The following is a 21157-nucleotide window of genomic DNA, read 5'->3' on the forward strand; positions in this document are numbered from 1 at the left end:
ATGGACAATATTTCAGTAACTGTCTGTCTGATTTGGACTATATAGGAGTGGTTTTGAGGGTTAATGAGGATGCTGACTCCATTTCTGACATTTTCAAAATACAAATTGGAAGCTTAATTACCAGTGGACTGTTTTTGATTAATTTTGAGGTTAATTATGTGGTTAATACACAACCACAGCAGTAAAGACTCAGGTCAATGGCAAAATGCTGCACAGCAGATACTGGACAGAAACTGGAGGACAGGAGACAAAAGAGATAAATACACATCAGTTCTGACTTCATGTCTTAATACCCAGTCCCTTAAACTCCCACAGAAACTGAGCTCTTTATCCTCACTGGCTTCATTTCAAAGCCAGATGGATAAAAGTGTAACAGTCCAAATTCAGACAGTGCTGTGTTTAGATTTAGCGAGGACGTAGTGAAATTCCTAAATACTCATTAGCAGCTACACTCTCCCAAACAAATGTTTCTTACAACACATTTACGCAGCAACAGGGGACATAAATAATGATTAATGTAAAATGATTTTGAGTCAGTCTGCGTCTGTGTTTCTCCGGTCGATATGTTGGTGTTCGGGAAGGTGGATTTGCCAGATTTGGCTTGGCTGATGGACAGACTTCCACAGAAATTCAGTGGAGCTGTTCAGGGAAAGTGAAACAATGTGTGTATGTGGGAATCTTGAATAGGGAACACATGAACATACTGAACAAAGATTCAAATGTCTGTTTTATATTGTCCTTCTGTGAGATCATTGCTTTCCTCGGAATAGTTTGGAACCATTCAATAGGCTGTATGTGGATCACGGTACTAAGAAGACCAAAGTCTACTAATATTCATAAATAGGGCAACAAAAACCAGAGAAAATAAAAACTGAAGACCAAAACAGGAACCAGTCTCTGTTTTTTGGTTCCAAATAGGGGAAGCAATCACGGTCGCCAAAGCTTTATTGGAGGTTGCAAGGCCATCTGAGTGTAAGAAAACATTTAAAACTACACACAGTAGGCCAATATCGCAGCTTTTGGTTCACTTCTGTGACGAAATGTAAAAGTAAATTGTCTTATAGAACAATTGCCAAGGGTTTGAGAGAAAAAAGCACTGTATTTGTCAAGTTTGAGTTCACTGTTTGGGTTCATTGTACAGTTTTTGAATATAATATGAAACATCCATAAAATCTGATTGTTTGATGTTTTGAAACCAGTGTTGTAAAGCACCTTTTCACAATAGGGCAATTCAAAGTGCTTCATGTGGGACATAAAAAAGCATTAGTAGAAGAATCACAAGACAATACAGAAGACCTTAAAATAGGGTTTAAAATTTGAATTGGATTAATCAAATGTGGATCATTTGTGTGGCTGTTTTTGGTGGAGGTGGGAGGTGATGAAGTGAAACAACACACAAGCGTATTGGGAGCTCCATCCTGAACCCGTCCATTGTGTCTCCGCAGGGACCCAGGGGGGGAAACGGAGATCGTGGACCAAAAGGAATATCTGGTTTTCCTGGACCTCAGGTCAGTACCTCACTGCACCTTCCTCCCACAGACTGCTGCTGAGGATTTAGCTGTTTCACACCGAGACTGCGTCACTAACTGTAATGCTAAACTGTGTCCATCAGCGTGACATCACCCCCGAGTTCCAGTACAGCGAGTGGGAAACCAAGAAAACCAGCCTTCTTTAGCAATGACTGTTGATAACACCGCATTACACAGTATTTTAAAGGTCCAGTGTGTAACATTGAGGAGGATCTATGTCAGAAATTTAATATAATATTCATAGGTATGTTTTTATTAGTGTCAGTCCTGTATTTAGGACAGACCTCTATTTGAGACAGGCCTCTATGGGACAGGCCTGTATTTGGGAAAGTGTCGCGTAGCTGTTCTATTTTTGATGGAAGCCGCGACCCACTCGCATCAAGCAGCACAGAGCAGATTGCACTGGCAGGAAGTCAGAAGACTGAAACGGCACAAAGAAACCGGTTGATTTCCAAAATAAAATACCGCATGCAGACTCTAGATCAAATTTGACGCTACATCAACATTGTGGTACCAGAGAGGAAATCAATCAGTCAGAGAAGATTCTTCAATATAAACGTACAAGTAAACGACGTAGGCAACACGCTATGAAGGCTCTCATTGGGATATGAAACTTTCTGGACACTGGACATTGGTTAGGGTTGTGCTGAATTAGGGTTATGGCAACTTTTTTGGTCCAATTCAGATCTGAGACTGAAGTCGTTGAGATGAAAAATGGCGCAAACACAGACAAAGAAAAGGAAATATACATCGTTCTGCACAGTTTATACCTCAGAAATAAAGAAGGATTCTATCATTTGATAAAGAAACTATAAGAAAATATATATTTTGTAGATTTGTAGAAATAAAGGAATCTTTTTCTGTCATCAGTTATCTTCAGTCTCGTATTTTAAAAGTCGTGAGTTGTGAGTGTGTCTTTACATGCAGCAGCAATACAACAGCACCGAGGTAGACTGAACATAATCTGAACGTGATCAGAAAACCTGATTAGGAAACGCTCCATTTACAGTGAAAATGAAATACAACAGGACACAGGTCATTAAGATGGTCTTCTGGGAAGTAAACACTTTTTCATGAACAGGAATGTTGTAATAACTGTTTAATTTCAGGCCAGCAGTCATTAGATTCTGCAGGTTTTGTTACCACAAAACATCATTTTTTACTACTTCAGTTTTTCTTACAGTGTGGCCTCAAGCTGCATCTGTTTCTAATTACAGCACTGAGCCACATCAGAGCGAGTATTGTTCCTGAAACTACACAAGGCTCAATTATCAACTCATAAACTTGACTTTATTTCATTACATTCTGCTTCTATAACTGCTCACTTACAAGTTGCAGACTAATGCAAATGCACATAAATGATTTACATGATTTAGAATGTGTTTGTAGTCTATTTAAAGGCTTCACAAACAGCTTGTATATTGTGTTTATATACATATATGTGTTCTGACTGTTTTGATTCGGGTGGGGGGGACTAATGCAAAGGTCAAAAAAAAGTTCACTAAAGTTGATTTTGTTCGAGCGACAATAAAGTCAGACACAGAACCGGCATAGAGCAGCTGGTGAATTTTCAAAATAAAATACCCTGTACAGATACAGTCACTCATGCAACGGATGCGTCAAGTCTTCTAGTTTCATATGATACCAGTATGTTCACTCCAGCTTTAAGGCGGAGCCCGCTACAGGAACTGTTTGGTGGTTTCTTCCTGCTCTGACTGTTGGTGTTCCTGCAGGGTGAACCAGGACCAGCAGGAGGACCAGGACTACCCGGACGCCGTGGTGCTAACGGGCAGAAGGTGTGTGACATAATTCCCTTGCATGCTAACTTTTGATAATATTGGTCTAAAAAATCAAAGTACTGGACACATTAAAATGTTGATCAGATGTTCCTTCTGTCCTGTTCTTATATATGCTATGTGCTAGGCTAATCTATGTTAAAGAGACAACCACATATAACTAGCTAGCTAGCTAGCTACCTACATCAATTGTCCATTTGATGGCTAGCTAATCTACATTAATCATGAGCTAGCTAACAATTGATTGAATAGCTAGTTAGCTTTGCCCTGTAGCAAAACACTTAAAAATGTGGTTGACTTTTCAGCATAGATTAGCCTAGCACATAGCATATGTAGGTACAGGAAAGGAATGTCTGAATAAATGTCTGAAGCACATTTCATCACAATCAATGGAGATATTTCAGACTCACCGACATGCCCGTCCCTAAAGCTTAAATGAAAGGTTGCTTAAAGAACACTTAGAGCACAACGTAGGAAGATCAGATTTATAGAAAACAGATGAATGAGTAGAAAATACTATTATTATTATTGTACAGGGTGTGGTTGGGTGGTGGGGTTCTCTTAGGGGAATATGGACTTTTAGTAATTGTGAAGTGGAACTACAGCCATGACTTCAGTAGAGAGAAGATTTAACTGTTGTTGTTGTTGTTGTTGTTGTTGTTGAAGGGCCAACCAGGAGATCCAGGCGTGAAGGGTTCTCCAGGATCACTGGGACCCAGAGGAATGCCAGTAAGGAGCTGAACATCAGCTGTGTTTGTGAGTATAATATAAACAGTTTATGAGTAGTCTGATCTCAGGCCGTCTGTGTGTGATCTGTTTCAGGGTCAGGATGGAAATGACGGTTATGGACCTCCAGGACCCAAAGGTGCCAAGGTACAGCTGACCTTAATGACTAACTAAAGACATAACTTGCTTCCAAATGTAGCAAACATTTCTAGAAAACCAAATGGAAATTAAAGCTGCAAGCAGCGTTGAGCGGGACCTCGCACTCCATGCAACTCGGGGTGCGCTGCCACAACACGAAAATGTCACGTAAATCAGCTCAAAATCGCCACGCAGCGCTTATCACCTGTTGCCGGAAGGTGGCGCTATCACTATGTCTTAATATTGTCATGTAGACAAGTTCAGGGCGGGACTGTTGTAACACATGTGAAGTTTCATTGAGATTGGACCACGTACGCTGAAGTTATGAGGACGTGTTCATGGCGAGACTGTCACAGAATATATGAAGTTCACTGGAGATTGGACATTGCACACTGAAGTTATGAGTGGCATTTCATGGCGAATCCGCTGAATTTCACAAGTCGTCACTGGCACGGTCATTTCACGTAACGCAGCTCAAAATCGCCACGCAGCGCTTACTTCTTGTTGCCAGTAGGTGGCGCTTTCACTATGTCTGAATATTGTCATGTAGACGTGTTCAGGGTGGGACTTATCAAACACGTGAAGTTTCATTGAGATTGGATCATGTACGCTGAAGTTATGAGGACGTGTTCAGGGTGGGACTGTACACTGAAGTTGAGTACTATCTGTTTATGGTGACTGGTCGAAATTCAACGCAACGCCACGGGCACGCCGTTTGACGGAATGTCGTAAATAGCACAACTTTAAATCATGAATGTCTTTAGATTGCGCTGATTAAATCTGAAGTAGATCCGATAAATTCCCTAGGAGGAGTTCGTTCAAATACAAGGCAAAAAATCACAGAAAATGAGCACAGAATGCAAAATGGCTGACTTTGATGGCAAGCCAAGGACACGCTGTTGGATTGTATTAAATAACCCAATTTTTATTTTTAATTTTTTTTAATTTTTTTTAATTAAATTGGAAGTAGATCCGATAAATTGCCTAGGAAGAGTTCGTTCAACGTAAAAATCACAGAAAATGACCCGAATGCAAAATGGCTCTTTGGCAAAACACCCCTTTGACGAATGTCGTAAATAGCCCAACTTTTAATCATGAATGTCTTTAGATTGCACTGATTAAATTTGAAGTAGATCCGATAAATTGCCTAGGAGGAGTTCGTTCAAATACAACGCGAAAAATCACAGAAAATGACCAAAAAACTCTAAATGGCTGACTTTGATGCCACGCCATGGACACGCCCTTCAACGTACATGCACAAATAGCACAACCTTTAATCAGCACCATTTTTGGACTGTACTCACACATTTTGAAGCAGATCTGATAAATTCCCTAGGAGGAGTTCGTTCAAATACAACGCGAAAAGTTCGCCGAAAGTGAAAATGAAAATCAAAATGGCCGACTTCCTGTGGGGTTTGGGGTATGGGTCCAAGAGGCTTTTTTGTACGTCCCGGCATTCTAAACGGGCCTACCGAGTTTCGTACATATCGGTGAAACGTGCCGCCGGGGCTGCTGTTTTTTTATCCTGTAGGGGGCGCTACACACATGACGAACACGATTTTTGGTATGTGAGCTTCAGGCACTACTCTACACGTGCCCTGTGAATTTCATATTCATAACTATTACGGTATTTGCACAGTGATTTTTCATGCCAAAAGAGCGCCACCTAGTGGCGTATTTAGTTTTTCCTTTTTAAGGGAGCCTCAGGTAGCCAGGGGGAAGCATCATACCAAGTTTCATCTTAATCACACATACCGTTGTAGAGATATAAACTTCTTCATTTTAGAGAGCGCCACCTAGAGGCAATGGCCTGAAATTGTGCACGATGTTTAAGGAAGACATGTTGAACTATGGACCCGAGTTTGGTGTCAATCGGACATACCAATGTGGAGAAATGGTCCACTTCCTTTTTTGACGAAAAATCTACAGGAAGTTGGAATTTTATAGCGTGCTTATTTTTTTAAATTTCAAAAAGGTTCAAATTACTTTTTTTGCCAGGGCGGTCCCCAGGTGGTAGGTGAAAAGTTTTGTGCGAATCGGACAAAGCGTGTAGGAGGAACCCGAAAAAGTAGTTCAAGGACATTTCACGCTCTAGAAAAAAAAAATTCTAGGCGGAAGTGGGCGGGGCTTATATGGGGAGATTCAGCTCCATTCACCGAACGCGTGGATATAAGTTTTTTGAATGTGCGACAAACTATGCAGAAGTTATTAGCCTAAACGCATTTTTTATGATAGTAGCGCCACCTAGTGGCAGACCCAAAAGCGACGCATGTAATATCCCCATTTTCACCAGGCCTGATCACTTTGCCAAATAAAATTGACTTTTCGTATATGTTCAGGGGGGCAAAAATGCAGTCAATGGGGGCTAAAAATAATAAGAAACGGAGCAAATACAATAGGGACCTTGCCGGTCGCTGGCTCGGTCCCTAATGAAAGCTTGTTTCCGTCCACTCCTGTTGGTTGATGGTTGAGCTAATTCTCCATTCGGTGGCATTACAGGGACCGTTCACCTCAAAATCAAAAACGCATATTAGTCTCCTTACCTTTAGCCTTATTTATCTATTTAGGTAGTAACTAAACCCTGAAACCACTTTCTTCAGGTTGAAAACCCATGTATGGATATTTACTGGTGTTATTGATTAATTCGGGTACAAATCTGGACATTTTAGTTAAAATATTCTACGTATTTTGCTGTAAAAATGCACAGCAACCGTCCTCTACTGGTTGAAACTCAGCTACAACAATAGCTGATCTGGGGTCAGGTGACATACGGTGGCATCTTTCGTCACCAACCAACCCCCACTGCTATAAAACCAACATCTTGACTCTGCAGAGTGCACCCTGCTACGTAGCAGTAAGCACAGATGCCGGAGAGTTAGCCTCTCGGAGCCGCTAGTTTAGCGAACATTACAACACAGGTAGCACAAAGAAACTTTTACAACCAGCCTGAATGTGCTTCTAGTGACTGTAAAAGCTCCAGCTGACTCTGTGTTTCCAGCAGGGACACAGAAAGTCTGACAGCTGCTGTTCATGGCTGGTTAGCTCCGTTAGTGCTCCACTAGCTTATCTAACAATATAGCACAAGTACCACACAGGAACTTTTACAAATGTAAAAATGAAACAGAAAACGCATAAAATCAGGAGGATGGAAACGCTCTCACTATCTGACATTTAAAAAAATCTTCTTGATAACTGATGAGTCAGGTGAATTGATTCTTACCTTCTCCATACAGGGAGATCCTGGTTTTCCTGGTTACCCTGGTCTACCGGTGAGTCCATCCATTTTCTAAGAATTAAATGCCCAAACTGTACAAACTGTCCAGGCATGAGTGACGCCGAGTTTGTGTTTTTGTATGTTTTCTTGTGTTCAGGGTGAGGATGGTATGAAGGGAACAAAAGGATATCCAGGACGCAAAGGGAACCCAGGTCGAGGGGTCAGTGACAACATGCTTGTATTTTTTTATTTATTTTATTCATTGTTTTTGCTTCATTAGTGACTTTTATTTCTGGTCTCATCTACTCAGGGGAATTCAGGCAGTTCTGGAGAATCAGGCGTGATTGGAGACCCGGGACATCCAGGACGCAGGGTGAGTTTTATATGTAACGTTTATTTAACTTGGTAACAGTGACACCAATGGCCGTTAAGGGAACTGCAGTCAGTGACAAACACTAGACTGAACGTTTTAAAATAAACATTTAGAATAACGTTACTATCTGCAATGTTCTTATATTTAATTTGGACCGTTAGCTCCATGCTACTAACTAGCTCGCTGTTTACACATCAGCCCATCAGCCAAACACCACGAAGCGACCAACGCCAGACCCACACCGTGCAGCCAAGATACAGCTAGCCGGACAACCCCAGCTTCTAGTGACTGTTGTGGACTCTGTGTTGTGGACTCTGTGTTGTGGACTCTGTGTTGGACTCTGTGTTGGACTCTTTGTTGTGGACTGTGTTGGACTCTGTGTTGTGGACTCTGTGTTGGACTCTGTGTTGTGGACTCTGTGTTGGACTCTGTGTTGTGGACTCTGTGTTGGACTCTGTGTTGGACTCTGTGTTGTGGACTCTGTGTTGGACTCTGTGTTGTGGACTCTGTGTTGGACTCTGTGTTGGACTCTGTGTTGTGGACTCTGTGTTGGACTCTGTGTTGGACTCTGTGTTGTGGACTCTGTGTTGTGGACTCTGTGTTGGACTCTGTGTTGTGGACTCTGTGTTGGACTCTGTGTTGGACTCTGTGTTGGACTCTGTGTTGTGGACTCTGTGTTGTGGACTCTGTGTTGGACTCTGTGTTGTGGACTCTGTGTTGTGGACTCTCTGTTGGACTCTGTGTTGGACTCTGTGTTGTGGACTCTGTGTTGTGGACTCTGTGTTGGACTCTGTGTTGGACTCTGTGTTGTGGACTCTGTGTTGGACTCTGTGTTGTGGACTCTGTGTTGTGGACTCTGTGTTGGACTCTGTGTTGTGGACTCTGTGTTGTGGACTCTGTGTTGGACTCTGTGTTGTGGACTCTGTGTTGGACTCTGTGTTGTGGACTCTGTGGGTGTTGGTTGTTTGTAGATGTTAGCAGACTCCATATATAAACTAATGTTAGCTAGTGTTGCCCACTGTTGGCACTGTAGGGAAGCGGAGAGAGAAGGCACTCGGGAGCATAAAGGTCACAACCTTTGACCCTCATCTAGGGCTGGGAGATATATCGATATAAAAAATATATCGATATATTTTTAAATGTGATATGGAATTAGACCATAGAAAAAGCAGTGGCTCAGTAATTTGGAGATGGTTCGGATTCAAAGTATCCGATGAGCAACAAAATCACGTTGTATGTAGGGAGTGCCATAAACAAGTTACAGCCAGGGGTGGAAGCACTACAAATCTTTTTCACCACCTAAAACAGTGGCACAGACTGCAATACAAAGAGTGTGTGAAACTGCGCTGCAGAAGCCCCAGCCGCAAGCCATCCACAACCCGAAAAAGCTCCAGCCCCAAAACACTTACTTTAAACAAAAACATATTAAAATGTTAGTTTTTCCTTATTTTCCTTGGTGTGTCTGTCTGCAACTTTGTGTTTTATGCTGCTGTCTTGGCCAGCTCTCCGTTGAAAAATGTATTGTTAAATAGAGGTTAAATAAATTAATAAAACACAAAACTTAAAGTGCTAAAAGTAAAATCACTTACAATACAGAATGGTAGATTTCAAAACCATATTTATTAGGTTATTGGATAAGAATTAGTGATGCATTTATGTGTTTACCACTTTAATGTTACAGCTGGTAAAGGTGAGGTAATTATGACCTTAAAATGCTGGTTAGCCTGTTGATATCATCAAGGTAACATATATTTAGCTATTATGATAGACTATAGTTTTTTCTCTGGATTGAAAGAGCTAACTGCAAAGTAACTAGAAACTAATGTTGACACGTAGGCCTAAACATTGTGGAGTTTTTAGTGGAGTAGAAATATGAAGTAGCATTAAAAAATAGCATAAATACTAAGAACAACAACAAGAACGAAACATGAGTAAATGTACATACAGTATAGTCATCATTTATAAATTATACAAAAATAATAATACATAAAAATCCCTTACAGGATTAAAATTCAGAAAATGAATGAATATAATATTTGATATTTATGATTAGGACTGGTGTTGATTAAAAAAAATGCCTGCCACAAACATCTCTGAAGCCGGATGCCGTTGACAGGCTGGTGTTTCTTGCACAAAATCTTTAAACGAAGGAGGGACACGTTTGTCTGTCTTCTAATGTCTACCTCAAGACAGCATTACTGTAAAAAAAAAAAAAAGTGAAATGTTTACTGAGTTGATAGTATGTTTCTTGTGCAACTGGTTGAGACTGTTCAGATAAGAAATTGAGTTAACAAAAAGGAAAAGGTAATCTCAAGCTGATGTTTAAAAAAAGAATTCTTAAACTGAACACTTTATTTTGTTCTTTCTTTATATATAATTGCATCTGCGGATTTGTTACAAAGGAGAGGAAAATCTGTAACTCGATTTTAATAAGCCATTTATAGGTGTTAAACTAAAAAAATGTTGATATTGTACTTTTCTCATATAAATTTATTTATTTCAGAAAAAGATTGGCCTATTTTATTTAAGATATTTTTTTATTTAAATGTGCACCTTATGATTTCAAAAAAGGTACTCCTGTTGTTATACAGTATTTATGTTTACATTTTATTGTTATTTGAACAGCTGAGCATTTAATCATGAACCAGGTGAAGAAACCTGTTTATTATTTATTCATTTGATTTTGCAGCTGTTCACTGAAATAGCCAGTTTCAATAAAACTACTTGTGACATGTCATATTTGGCTTTGACTTTGACTGAACATTTGCTCTCAGTTTGCGGAAAAAATATCAGGATATATATCGTATATAGATATTCAGCCTAAATATTAGAGCCCGACCGATTTATCGGCGGGCCGATATTATCGTTTTTTTGTCAAAAAGGAGACTAAACTTAGCAAACTAAAGAGTGATTAAACCTACTTCATGTAAAATGCTGCTTCAGACACTTTTGCTCTGTGAAAATACTTACTGTGTCTAAGTATGCATTTTCACAGATGTGAAAATGTATGTAAATTTAAAATAATTTCTAGATCTTGACAAATTGTTTTAATTATTATTAACTGTAATAACTTTATCAGAACTTATAGAACTTAACAGAATTTTTTTTTTTCCAGTCTTGTTCAAAGTTATATTTATGAAGCTTACCAAGTCTATTAATACTCTATACTATATATATATATTTTTTTGTTGTGTTTTTGTTGAAAGGACTTTCATATATTTCGATGTTCTTCTGTTCTGTTGTGACAACAAATGTAAAGTTTATTTTTAAACTGCATTATCCTTTTATTTTAGTGAGGACTCATAAATAACTACAAATAACTAATGTTAGGGAAATCTGTTTATGTTTTGTTAATTTCTTTTTTAAACATATCGGCCGATATATCGGAATGTCGGATTTTTAAATCACCAAATATTTGTATCGGTATCGGCCTTAAAAATCCTTTATCGGTCGGGCTCTACTAAATATATCGGGATATGACTTTTGGTCCATATCACTCAGCCCTACCCTCATCCCTACATAGAAACGCATAGAAATCAGTCCACAGGCAGCAGAGGGACAAAGCTACACTACAACCCGTTCACTCTCTGCTCACACACTGACTCACACTGAGACAGAACAGGATTCACTATCTTACATATGGCAGCTTTAAATGTTATTGATATGATTGCAAGTAAGTTTACTGATATCCCTCCTTTCACTCCATCCAGGGTCCCAGAGGTCCTCCGGGAAGCAGAGACGTGACTGTAAGTCGAATATATATGAGACAAATATGAATTGATTCATTATTCTTAATTATTGTTATATATATAAATAACATCTTTTCTTTTGCTACAGTGTGAGCTGATCACATACATCAGAGACAACTGCGGTAAGTGTCTGAATATGTTTGTGAACCACAAACAATTGCATTTTTAGCTCAGGAGAAATTTGTTTTTCATGTTTGTCATGTATTTGTTCATCAGTTGTTTTATGAGAATCTTAATTCTTGAAAGGCTCATATAATTTCTTTGAAGTTCTGTGGAGAACAAAACGACATTTTGATGTCTTCTTAAATGTAATTGTGACAACCAATGCGCACAAATTACTCGCAAAACGTACTGATCTGTGTCACTGACCCGATAACTCCAGGATAACTCTAAATATTATTTTTCTCCTCCACACAGCATGTTCCCACGGTATGTATATCTCCATTTATCGCTAGGAACTATGTGGTAAGTACAAAAGTTGCTGATTTACTCGAGGTATCAAGATGTGAGATCATCAAGTGAATGTCTGTTGGTTTTGAACAAATGTTTGCAGTTTCATAACGCTCTTCTGTCATTTTTTTTGGGGTTGTTTTCCCTTTCTCAGTCAGGACAGCTTGAGAGATGGACAGGACTTTTATGTCTTATTGTCTGTTAAACAATACGATTTTTTAAAACAGAACCACATTTGTTGCGTAAAATACATTTAAATATAGTGTACATAAACAAACATTAGGTCTGCGTATGTCCCACTGCCAAAAATAACAAATTATGAAGCAGTTTTCTCCTTCAAGAGATAATTTGATCAGATGAGAGCAAAAAACATTCTCGTTTTCACATGTGCAGTCTCTAGGTAAAGTCATATTGCAGAGGTCAGATCTGCTAGTTAACAGTACTGAGAGACTTCATTACATAATCCACTGCAACGCTTTTAATGAGGAACTGATTTGAATGAAATTTGGTTTGTTATAAAGGCGAGAAACTAAACCTGATACTCGTCACTGGTAAGCAGCAGGCATGTGTGGCGTTTGGACGTAGAAACTGACAAAATATTCTAAACAACCAATGCTAATCAGAGCAGCCAAAATCCAGAATGAAACCAGTGAATACATTCTTTATTAGGAATAACCCCTTTCAGATGAATCATCTCATGAAGTTATGAAGGTGTTGTTATGGACAACTCTCATTAAGAACATTTACAACTGATCCTTAAATAAGAAGACAGCATTTTTAAACAGGCGAGAAGATGATATTCCAGAAGGAACGAGCTTTAAACATTAAGGATTTCCTAACTGGTGACTCAGAGACTGCAGGAACACTTTTCGTACACTTTACAATGGTGAGTTGTGAACATGTTTATTAGTGTGCGAGTGAGTATCAACACATGATACAGATTACTGTCTAACAAGAAACTGTGTGTGGAAAGGAATTGTTGAGTTATTTTAATGCTGTAGACCAGTGGTTCCCAACCTCAGGATTGGGACCCCCATCAGGGGTGGCCTAAGCTTCAAAGGCCGCGAGACCTTCTTGATTTTAAGGCGTGAAAGATAACATAAAAAAAATGATTGAAATGCTGAAATATTTCAACAAGTTTGGACGTTCCAGTTTTGTTTTTGTGTTTTTCTCAACAATAACTCCTGCAGGTCAATCGGAGTGCCCAGCGTATCCCACTGAGCTGGTGTTCGGTCTGGACATGTCCGAGGACGTGACCCCGGCAGTCTTTGAGAGGCAACGCTCTGCCCTCCTCTACCTGCTGGAGGACATCACGATCGCTGAGAGCAACTGCCCGACGGGCGCCCGGGTCGCCGTGGTGGGATACAGCGCCCACACCAATCAGCTGATCCGCTTCCAGGACTACCGCCGCAAGAAGAAGCTGATTGAATCTGTGAAGAACATCGCCCCGGAGAGGACCTCCAACCGACGCCAACTGGGAGCCGCCATGCGCTTCGTGGGTCAGAATGTCTTCAAACGTGTTCGTGCAGGAGTCAGGATGAGAAAGATGGCTGTCTTTTTCTCCAACGGGCCATCACAGGACAGTTCCAACATCGTTACCGCCATGATGGAGTACCGGGCCCTGAACATTGTCCCGGCGGTCATCTCTCTGCGTAACGCCCAGGCTGTTAGTCGAGCATTGCAGGTAGGTTTTGTTTCTGTGCAGAGTTCAGAACGGGGCCCAGTTTTGGTAAATAATGACAATAATTTATTCTCAGGTTGACGACACAGGAAACTCCATCTTTATGGTGCTGGGGACGGACATGACTGACCTGGGGAAGGTGAAGAACTGTGCAATCTGTTACGGTAAGCACTGAGACTCTTGCTTGGATTTATTATAAATCATTAGTAATATGAAAAATGTGCTTCAGTTTTTATTTTGCATGCTTGACTTTTGTAGGTCCTGTTAGCAAATGTGCGAGATTAGTTATTTTAACTTTTTATGTAACACAAACTAAACAAAATTAGATAGGACTGCTGAAGATAGACAGGAAAGGGGGAGAGGAGATGACACAGGTAGGATTCCAACCCATGGCTGATGCAGCAAGGACTCAGTCTTTGTATGTAGGACGTCGGCTCTACCAGGGGAGCTATTCAGGCAACGTTGATAACTGTTTAAATGGATTACAATGAAAATTGTTTTCTGCAGCTTTCCAAAACAACCACATCCGCCAATTGGAGAGGTGAGAAAGCAAACAAAGTTTAAACTTCTCTCTCAAGCTTTTTGTTCAATCTTAAACATCCCCAGTCGTATTGTACCCCTATTTTAATATTTATGACAAAATTGTAAATTTCTTTTGCAGAGAAGCTCAGAGGTGTGATACCCCAATAATTAGAGCTCTGGTTAGAAGTGGGAATTACCACCCATGTCTGACAGTCTGTAGGAAATGCACCCAAACTCCATGAGACATTTAAAAGTCGCCGTCTACCAAATCGGCCCAACCACATAAGAGTCCTGTGGGTTGTTTACTACCTCAGTGACTTCCACCAGAGAGACAGACAATGCCTTGCATGTTGTCTTGGATCAGGAGTTCCTAATAGTTGTAACAAATGCTGTCAATGCAGGTTCAGCATCTTTTAGCCTATAATATACTCAAAGACAGACATGTACAGTCACATATTTTCTTTGTGGTTTCTTCAGACCCGTGTAGGCCTTCAGAGCAGTGCACCTTCATCCAGGAACCGGTTCAGCCTCAGGAGGTCGACTTGGACCTGGTCATGGTGGTGGACAGCTCCAGGGAGGTGCAGGCTGATGAGTACACCGGTGCTCAGCAGCTGTTGGGTTCTGTGGTGGAGCAGTTGGCTGTGAGCCCGCAGCCCCGCAGGGCCGGCAACCAGGCCCGGGTGGCTGTAGTCCAGCAGAGCGGTACCCAGGCTGTTAAGGTGGAGTTCGGCCTGCAGACCTACCAGAACCACAACCTGATGAAGAGGCACCTGATCCAGAACATGCGTCAGCAGGGCGGCTCCTCTGCGCTGGGACATACGCTAGAGTTCACCCTGAAGGATGTGCTCCTGAAGGCCAGCCAGCCCCGGAGGAGGAGGGCAGTGCTGACCGTGGTGGGAACCCAGACGGCTTACCAAGACCGAGCCAGGCTGCATTACATCTCCCAGAAGGCCAAGTGTGAGGGGGTGGCGCTGTTTGTGGTAACGGTCGGCGAGCGCTACAACCGGACCCAGGTGGAGGAGCTGGCCAGTCCACCTGTACAGCAGCACCTGATCCACATCAGCAATCTGAAGGCTGACGAGCAGGGCTACGCCCAACGCTTCTTCAGGGTCTTCCTCACCACCCTCAACAGTGAGACCGGGTTCTAAATTGAATTAAAATTAACAATTTGTCATTAACTGTTTCTAACGTTGCCTTTGAATCTCCAGATATCGTGAAGTTCAAATTGTTTCCCTCTGTTCTCTGCTTATTTCAGAGGGAATGAACACATATCCTCCGCCTTCATTAAAACAGACCTGCAACCAGCTGACGGACTTAGAGGATGAAGGGATATTCTTAGACAGGTAACTGGTTCACACTGAAATTTTTTGCTTCGAAATCTCGAACAATTATGTTATTCTGGAGAAGAAAGCTAAATTACCACAACGACAGATTACTGGTCAGCAACCCTTTTTTGTGTGCAGAGTCAGCAGAACTGTACAATGAACACATTGAACACAATAACTGCGGGAAGTTCGTGTAAAATCAGAGATTTAACTTTTTGTACTAGTTCAGTGTTTTCTTCTCCCTGATATTTGGACATTGTTCTAATCCAGCTTGTGTTCAGGGTATCAAATAATTCAGTTATTTTAATTATAAATAAATAAAATTGTTGAAACTGTTCATATCAAACACAAAGTCAAAATAAGTTAAAAAGACATGCTTGTGCTTTAAGTGCTAAATTACAAAAAAATTTCACAATACAAATGAAGAATTCAAAATTAAGTCAGCGTCACTTAAAACTAATAAATAAATAAAAGATCAAGAATGTTTTTTTTTACTTACAAAATGAGTTAATTTTTAGTTTCAACAATTTCCTGAGTTAAATAACCTGATCTGGTTTTACAGTGTAGTCCAAACTTTAAAAAATCATTTAGTTTCCTTCAAAGCAATGAATGAAAAGTGGAGATATAGACCTACTGAGTATATTTTTTAAACTTTCTAGCATACTTAAAATCCAGTAGACCTTGCAACCCCCCCTTGAAGCTTTGGTGACCCCTAGTGGCCACTGATGTAAGTAGGTCGGTCATGGAGATCACAGAGAGATCAACCATTTGGAATAATAAAAACCTTTAGATCCGGTCCTACAGTTGTGCAGATACAAACAATAGAATATGTTTCTGATTTGTCAAAAGTGACAATTGAAATAAAAAACTTGATCTGTGATCTGACAAACGAGGAGCTCCTGTACAATATATAGAATATGTTTACAGAAAGGTTAGTCTGGTCCCCGTTCCTCACTCATTGTTTTGTATGTGTGTAGACTCCAATTAAACTGTTATGCATCAGATTCTGCAGACTCCAGAGCGTTTTTCTGAGTATTTTACTGACTCCAATGAGGATATTTAAGGATGGTTTAAGGAGGAAGTTTGGGATTCGGTATCTTGCTCAAGAACACAAAATCTTTTGACACTACACGTTTTTGATCAAAATATTGATTAGTGCTGCTTTAAGAAGATTTGTGATCAAAACATGCAAATGCCCTCGTACGGTTCTTTTTAAAGGTTATTTATATGAAATTCACCTGCACTGGAGCATCAGCATCTTAGTCCAAAACAAAGGGACAGAAACAAACTAAGACTCTGTTAGTGTTTCCAACAATCACCAACTCTGGTTTGGTGGAAATAAATCCTTAATTCACCGACGTAGATGATAAAAACAGCAGTTTCAGTCGGAGCAGACCGGCTATGGAAACAAACCACAGAGAGGCTGCGATACAACACAGACAGAGGGAGAGAGACACCATGTGACTCTGTATCTTCACACAGAGAATAGCTGTTAGCTGATATATTAATGTTTTAAATCTCATATGTAACCTTTGAAGTTATTGTGAATCAGTGAGTTTTGGCTGCTGTGTGTCCAGTGAGGGGTCGGCAGAGCTGAAGGGGGAAATCCAGGGGGATGAAGTCCAGGAGAAGTTTTGGGAGCAAGCGGGAGGAAAGACTCAGACTGTACAGCTGGATGTCATCGAGCCTTTGACCCCAGTGGACGGCCAGAGTTCAGACTCAGGACCCAACCTCAACGGTAGCCCACACACCACTTTATACCAACACACTGTAAACACACGTCATGGTTGGTCTGAGGCCAGAGGGGTGGAGTTTGTGTCCTGCGAGGAATTTGGAAAGAAAAAAGTGATAAAAAACATTTCAGACCTTCTAGTAGATCTCTTTACTCTGACGCTAAATTTGTCTTGAACAATAACTGATGAGTTTTCTTCATTCAGTGAAAGTACTGTGTGTGTATCACGGCCTCATGTATCTTCTTCATTGGTGTATTTTATGTCATAGAAGAAACTGCAGACCCTATTTCAGGCATCAAAATTAGACACCTTATCTCATAATTAAGTTCTATTAATTACAAGAAAATATCTCATAATTACCCAGTGTGGTCACTTAATCCCTTTCCTGTCTTCATCCAGACGTCTGTTTGCTCAGCCAGGACACCGGCGGCTGCCAGAACTACACCATAATGTGGTCCTTCAACAACGATCTCGGGAAATGCGCTCGCTTCTGGTACGGCGGCTGTGGCGGCAACGGAAACCGCTTCAAGACAAAGTCAGATTGCGAGAAACGGTGTGTGAGGAAGAGTCAATGAGGAGTACGAGTGATGACTGGATGAAGGAAACTGCAGCTTTGCTTTAAATCAGGAATAATCTTTAAAAAACATGTTCATCTTCAAGGAGAAACGTTTCAGTTCTGGGACATTTAAACTGAAAACACATCAAAGTTTAAACTGTTCCAAAACTGGAGATTACCAAAAGAAAGAGCACCTTCGCTTGGAGAAATCTACAGAAGCCCTGAAAACGAGAAAATATATATTTCCAAGTTTACTTTTTTGTCCACTTATGAAATAACATGTTTAAAAAAAACACCAAAACATGAATTTAATTTCAGTTTCCCTTCAGGGCTTCCATACAGCTTGGAGATTGTTCTATTTTGTATTTCATCGAGAACTTTCTGTTGGACGTTGATTCCACCTTTTACTCTTTAACTGGACCTGATGCACAACACGACCTTCAGTGTCTTTCAGGATTTTTTTTTCCCAGGTAAATTTCTTTATATACATATTTTACTTTTACTTTTAAATTGTATAATTTTTTTAACCAGTTTTTATAGATAAATAAAAAATTCACTCTCCTTCCAGGGCTTCCGTACCCACTGGAGATTGTTTTATTTTGACTTTTCTTCACTCGAGAACTCTCTGCAGGTTGTTTTTCGATCTTTTACTGAACCTGAGGAGACTTGAGCGTCTTCCAGGATATTTTTGATTTTTTATTAAATCAGGTGCTATTTTTGTTTTCATTTTATTGAGCTGCTGGACAAATACAACAGGAATGCACACAGTCTGGATTTGTTACCATTTCTGTAGCAACAAACTTCATTTCATTCGACTTCATGATTTTCCTTTTTCTTTCTGTACTAGTTTCTGATTAAAATTCATATTTCAGATGAGACCGAAGCTGTCTGTCATTATACAGATTATCTGACGCTCCGAAAACTCTAAAACGTTTGCAGACAAAGAATTTATAGATCGATTATCGGATCTGAAATTCAGCAAATCTTTCAAATATCGTTTATTCTTTCATGCGATAACTAAAAATAAACCATTTTAAAATGCTATATATAAGATGTAGTCTACTCTCTGTGTCCGATTGGTTTCCCCTTCATCAGTAATAGCAATCATTTAATCTTTAATATTAAAGATAATGTTGAAAAGTTATTCTTTTGTAGCCCTTAGTTAAAAACGTGGTTAATGCAGTGGTTCCCAACCAAAATATAGACACAGTAGGCCGATATCTTAGAGTCAACTAAAAATATAAATAGATTAAGGCTGTCAATCGATTAAAAAAAATCTACTAATCACACAAATTTCTGTAATTAATCACGATTAATTTATCAATAAATTAATTGCATGTTTCTACTTAAGACTGAAGCTTAAAATGAATATTTATGTAAAATCATCAAATTAATGTAGAATAAACACAGAAAGTTCAAAAAACATTTTAATGGCTTAAGGTGCACATTCGCACAGTACAAATACCAAAAAGAATGAGGAAAGATACTGTTGAAAGTTCAGAACATTGAACATTGAACATTTTTCACTCCACAGATATAATTTACTTAGTCCTTCTTTACACTCAGCCAGTTACTGAGGCAGACCAGTTTGTCTACGTTATCAGGGGACAAAGAAGCTCGCTTCTTTTGAATGATGTGGCCTGAGAGTGTGAACAACCTCTCACAAGGCGCTGTGGTTGCAGGGGTTGACAAGGTACTTGCGTGCAATGGGTGCCAGCCTGGCAAGTGCTCCCTCTCTCTTTGACCACCATTGTAGTGGACACCCCTCTATGTCCATTTCTGGCTCTGCTTTGTAGCGATCCAGACAATGCTCTATGGACTCCTCCTCGTCATCTGTATCTGAATCAGAAGAACCCAGCAAGATGGACGTCCTCCTCTTCTTTGCTGACAGCTCCTCTGTTGTCCCAGCAGGTGGTTGTTGTGCATGTGTCTCTCTCATCATCAGGTCACGTACTGAAGCCCACACCTCACTCCTTTCATCTTTTGGAAGGCACTTAAGGTCTTCAAACCTAGGGTCAAGGGCAGTAGTGATCTTCAGCCATTTGAAGTTGGTGCTATCCTTCCGTTGAGCTAGGTCTGTGGTAAAGGCCTTCTTGAACCTCAGAACATAAACTGGATCATCGTCTGAGGGCTCCATAACTCTGAACAAGTGGCGTCAGGCTGGCAAGACCACTGAACAGGAGACATACTGCTCTCCCCCCAGCAGTTCAGTCACATATCTGCAATGGAAAGCACAAGGTGTTAAACATTTCAGTAAATCTTTATTAACAACACAGAGAACCAGTGCACGCAATTCAATTCAATTCAATTTTATTTGTATAGCGCCAATTCATAACAGAAGTTATCTCAGGACACTTTTCAAATAGAGCAGGTCTAGACCGAACTCTTTAACATTATTTACAGAGACCCAACAGTACCACCATGAGCAAGCACTTGGCGACAAGGGCAAGGAAAAACTGCCTGTTAAAAGGCAGAAACCTAGGACAGATCCTCCGGCTCTAGGTGGGTGGTCGTCTGTCTCGACCAGTTGGGGTGAGTGAGAGAGAGAGAGAGAGAGAGGCAGAGAGAGAGAGAGCGAGAGAGAGAGGCAGAGAGAGAGAGAGCGAGAGACAGACAGACAGACAGACAGGTGCACAGCAACAACAGTATTGGCAATGGCAATCTAGCAGGACCATGGCAGGAGGCTCCACCAGGATCAAAAGACAAGAACTCCGGGGAAGAAGTGGAGTTAGTAACATGCATTAATGGAACATGAATGAGTGCATAAAGAGAGAGGAAGGGAGGAGCTCAGTGCACCATGGGAAATCCCCCGATAGTCTAGGCCTATAGCAGCATAACTAAGGGATGGTTCAGGACTCACCTGATCCAGCCCTAACTATAAGCTTTATCAAAGAGGAATGTCTTAAGCCTACTCTTGAATGTGGTGAGGGTGTCTGGCTCCCGAACCACAACTGGAAGCTGGTTCCACAGGAGAGGAGCTTGGTAACTGAAGGCTCTGGCTCCTGTTCTACTTTTAGAGACTATAGGAACCACAAGTAGCCCAGCATTCAGAGAACGTAGTGTTCTAGAGGGGTAATAGGGTACTATGAGCTCTTTAAGATATGAAGGGGCCTGACCATGAAGAGCTTTATAGGTGAGGAGGAGGATTTTAAATTCTATTCTACATTTTACAGGGAGCCAATGCAGAGAAGCTAGTACAGGAGAGATGTGATCTCTTTTTCTAGTTCCTGTCAGTACTCGTGCTGCAGCGTTCTGAATTAATTGGAGCGTTTTAATGGACTTATTGGGGCAACCTGTGAAACAACAGTGAAAGTTAATGGAGTGATTCCTAATAATGTTGCCTAAAGGGAGCATATATAAAGTAA

The 21157-nt window shown here is 40.6% G+C and overlaps 1 protein-coding gene and 1 long non-coding RNA gene across 2 annotated transcripts in view; both read left to right on the forward strand.

Moving 5' to 3' along the window:
- LOC127362989 (uncharacterized) overlaps window positions 1-18668 on the forward strand; it is a 46403-nt gene extending 27735 nt beyond the window's left edge. The window contains exon 2 of the long non-coding RNA XR_007884612.1: window positions 18501-18668. This is a non-coding gene — a long non-coding RNA (uncharacterized LOC127362989). The remainder of the gene's footprint in view (window positions 1-18500) is intronic.
- Window positions 1-18668, forward strand: part of LOC127362986 (collagen alpha-6(VI) chain) — a 41572-nt gene extending 22904 nt beyond the window's left edge. The window contains exons 24-39 of the mRNA XM_051399417.1: window positions 1446-1508; window positions 3263-3325; window positions 3992-4054; window positions 4148-4198; window positions 7423-7458; window positions 7561-7623; window positions 7714-7776; window positions 11487-11522; window positions 11614-11647; window positions 11943-11954; window positions 13166-13659; window positions 13733-13820; window positions 14656-15309; window positions 15434-15521; window positions 17081-17241; window positions 17636-18668. Of these exons, the coding sequence (XP_051255377.1) occupies window positions 1446-1508; window positions 3263-3325; window positions 3992-4054; window positions 4148-4198; window positions 7423-7458; window positions 7561-7623; window positions 7714-7776; window positions 11487-11522; window positions 11614-11647; window positions 11943-11954; window positions 13166-13659; window positions 13733-13820; window positions 14656-15309; window positions 15434-15521; window positions 17081-17241; window positions 17636-17811 (2145 nt within the window). The 3' untranslated portion in view covers window positions 17812-18668. The remainder of the gene's footprint in view (window positions 1-1445; window positions 1509-3262; window positions 3326-3991; window positions 4055-4147; window positions 4199-7422; window positions 7459-7560; window positions 7624-7713; window positions 7777-11486; window positions 11523-11613; window positions 11648-11942; window positions 11955-13165; window positions 13660-13732; window positions 13821-14655; window positions 15310-15433; window positions 15522-17080; window positions 17242-17635) is intronic.
- Window positions 18669-21157: the final 2489 nt, after the last annotated feature.

The sequence above is a fragment of the Dicentrarchus labrax genome, unplaced genomic scaffold (assembly GCF_905237075.1).
Source record: "Dicentrarchus labrax unplaced genomic scaffold, dlabrax2021, whole genome shotgun sequence".
NCBI classification, from domain to species: Eukaryota; Metazoa; Chordata; class Actinopteri; family Moronidae; genus Dicentrarchus; species Dicentrarchus labrax.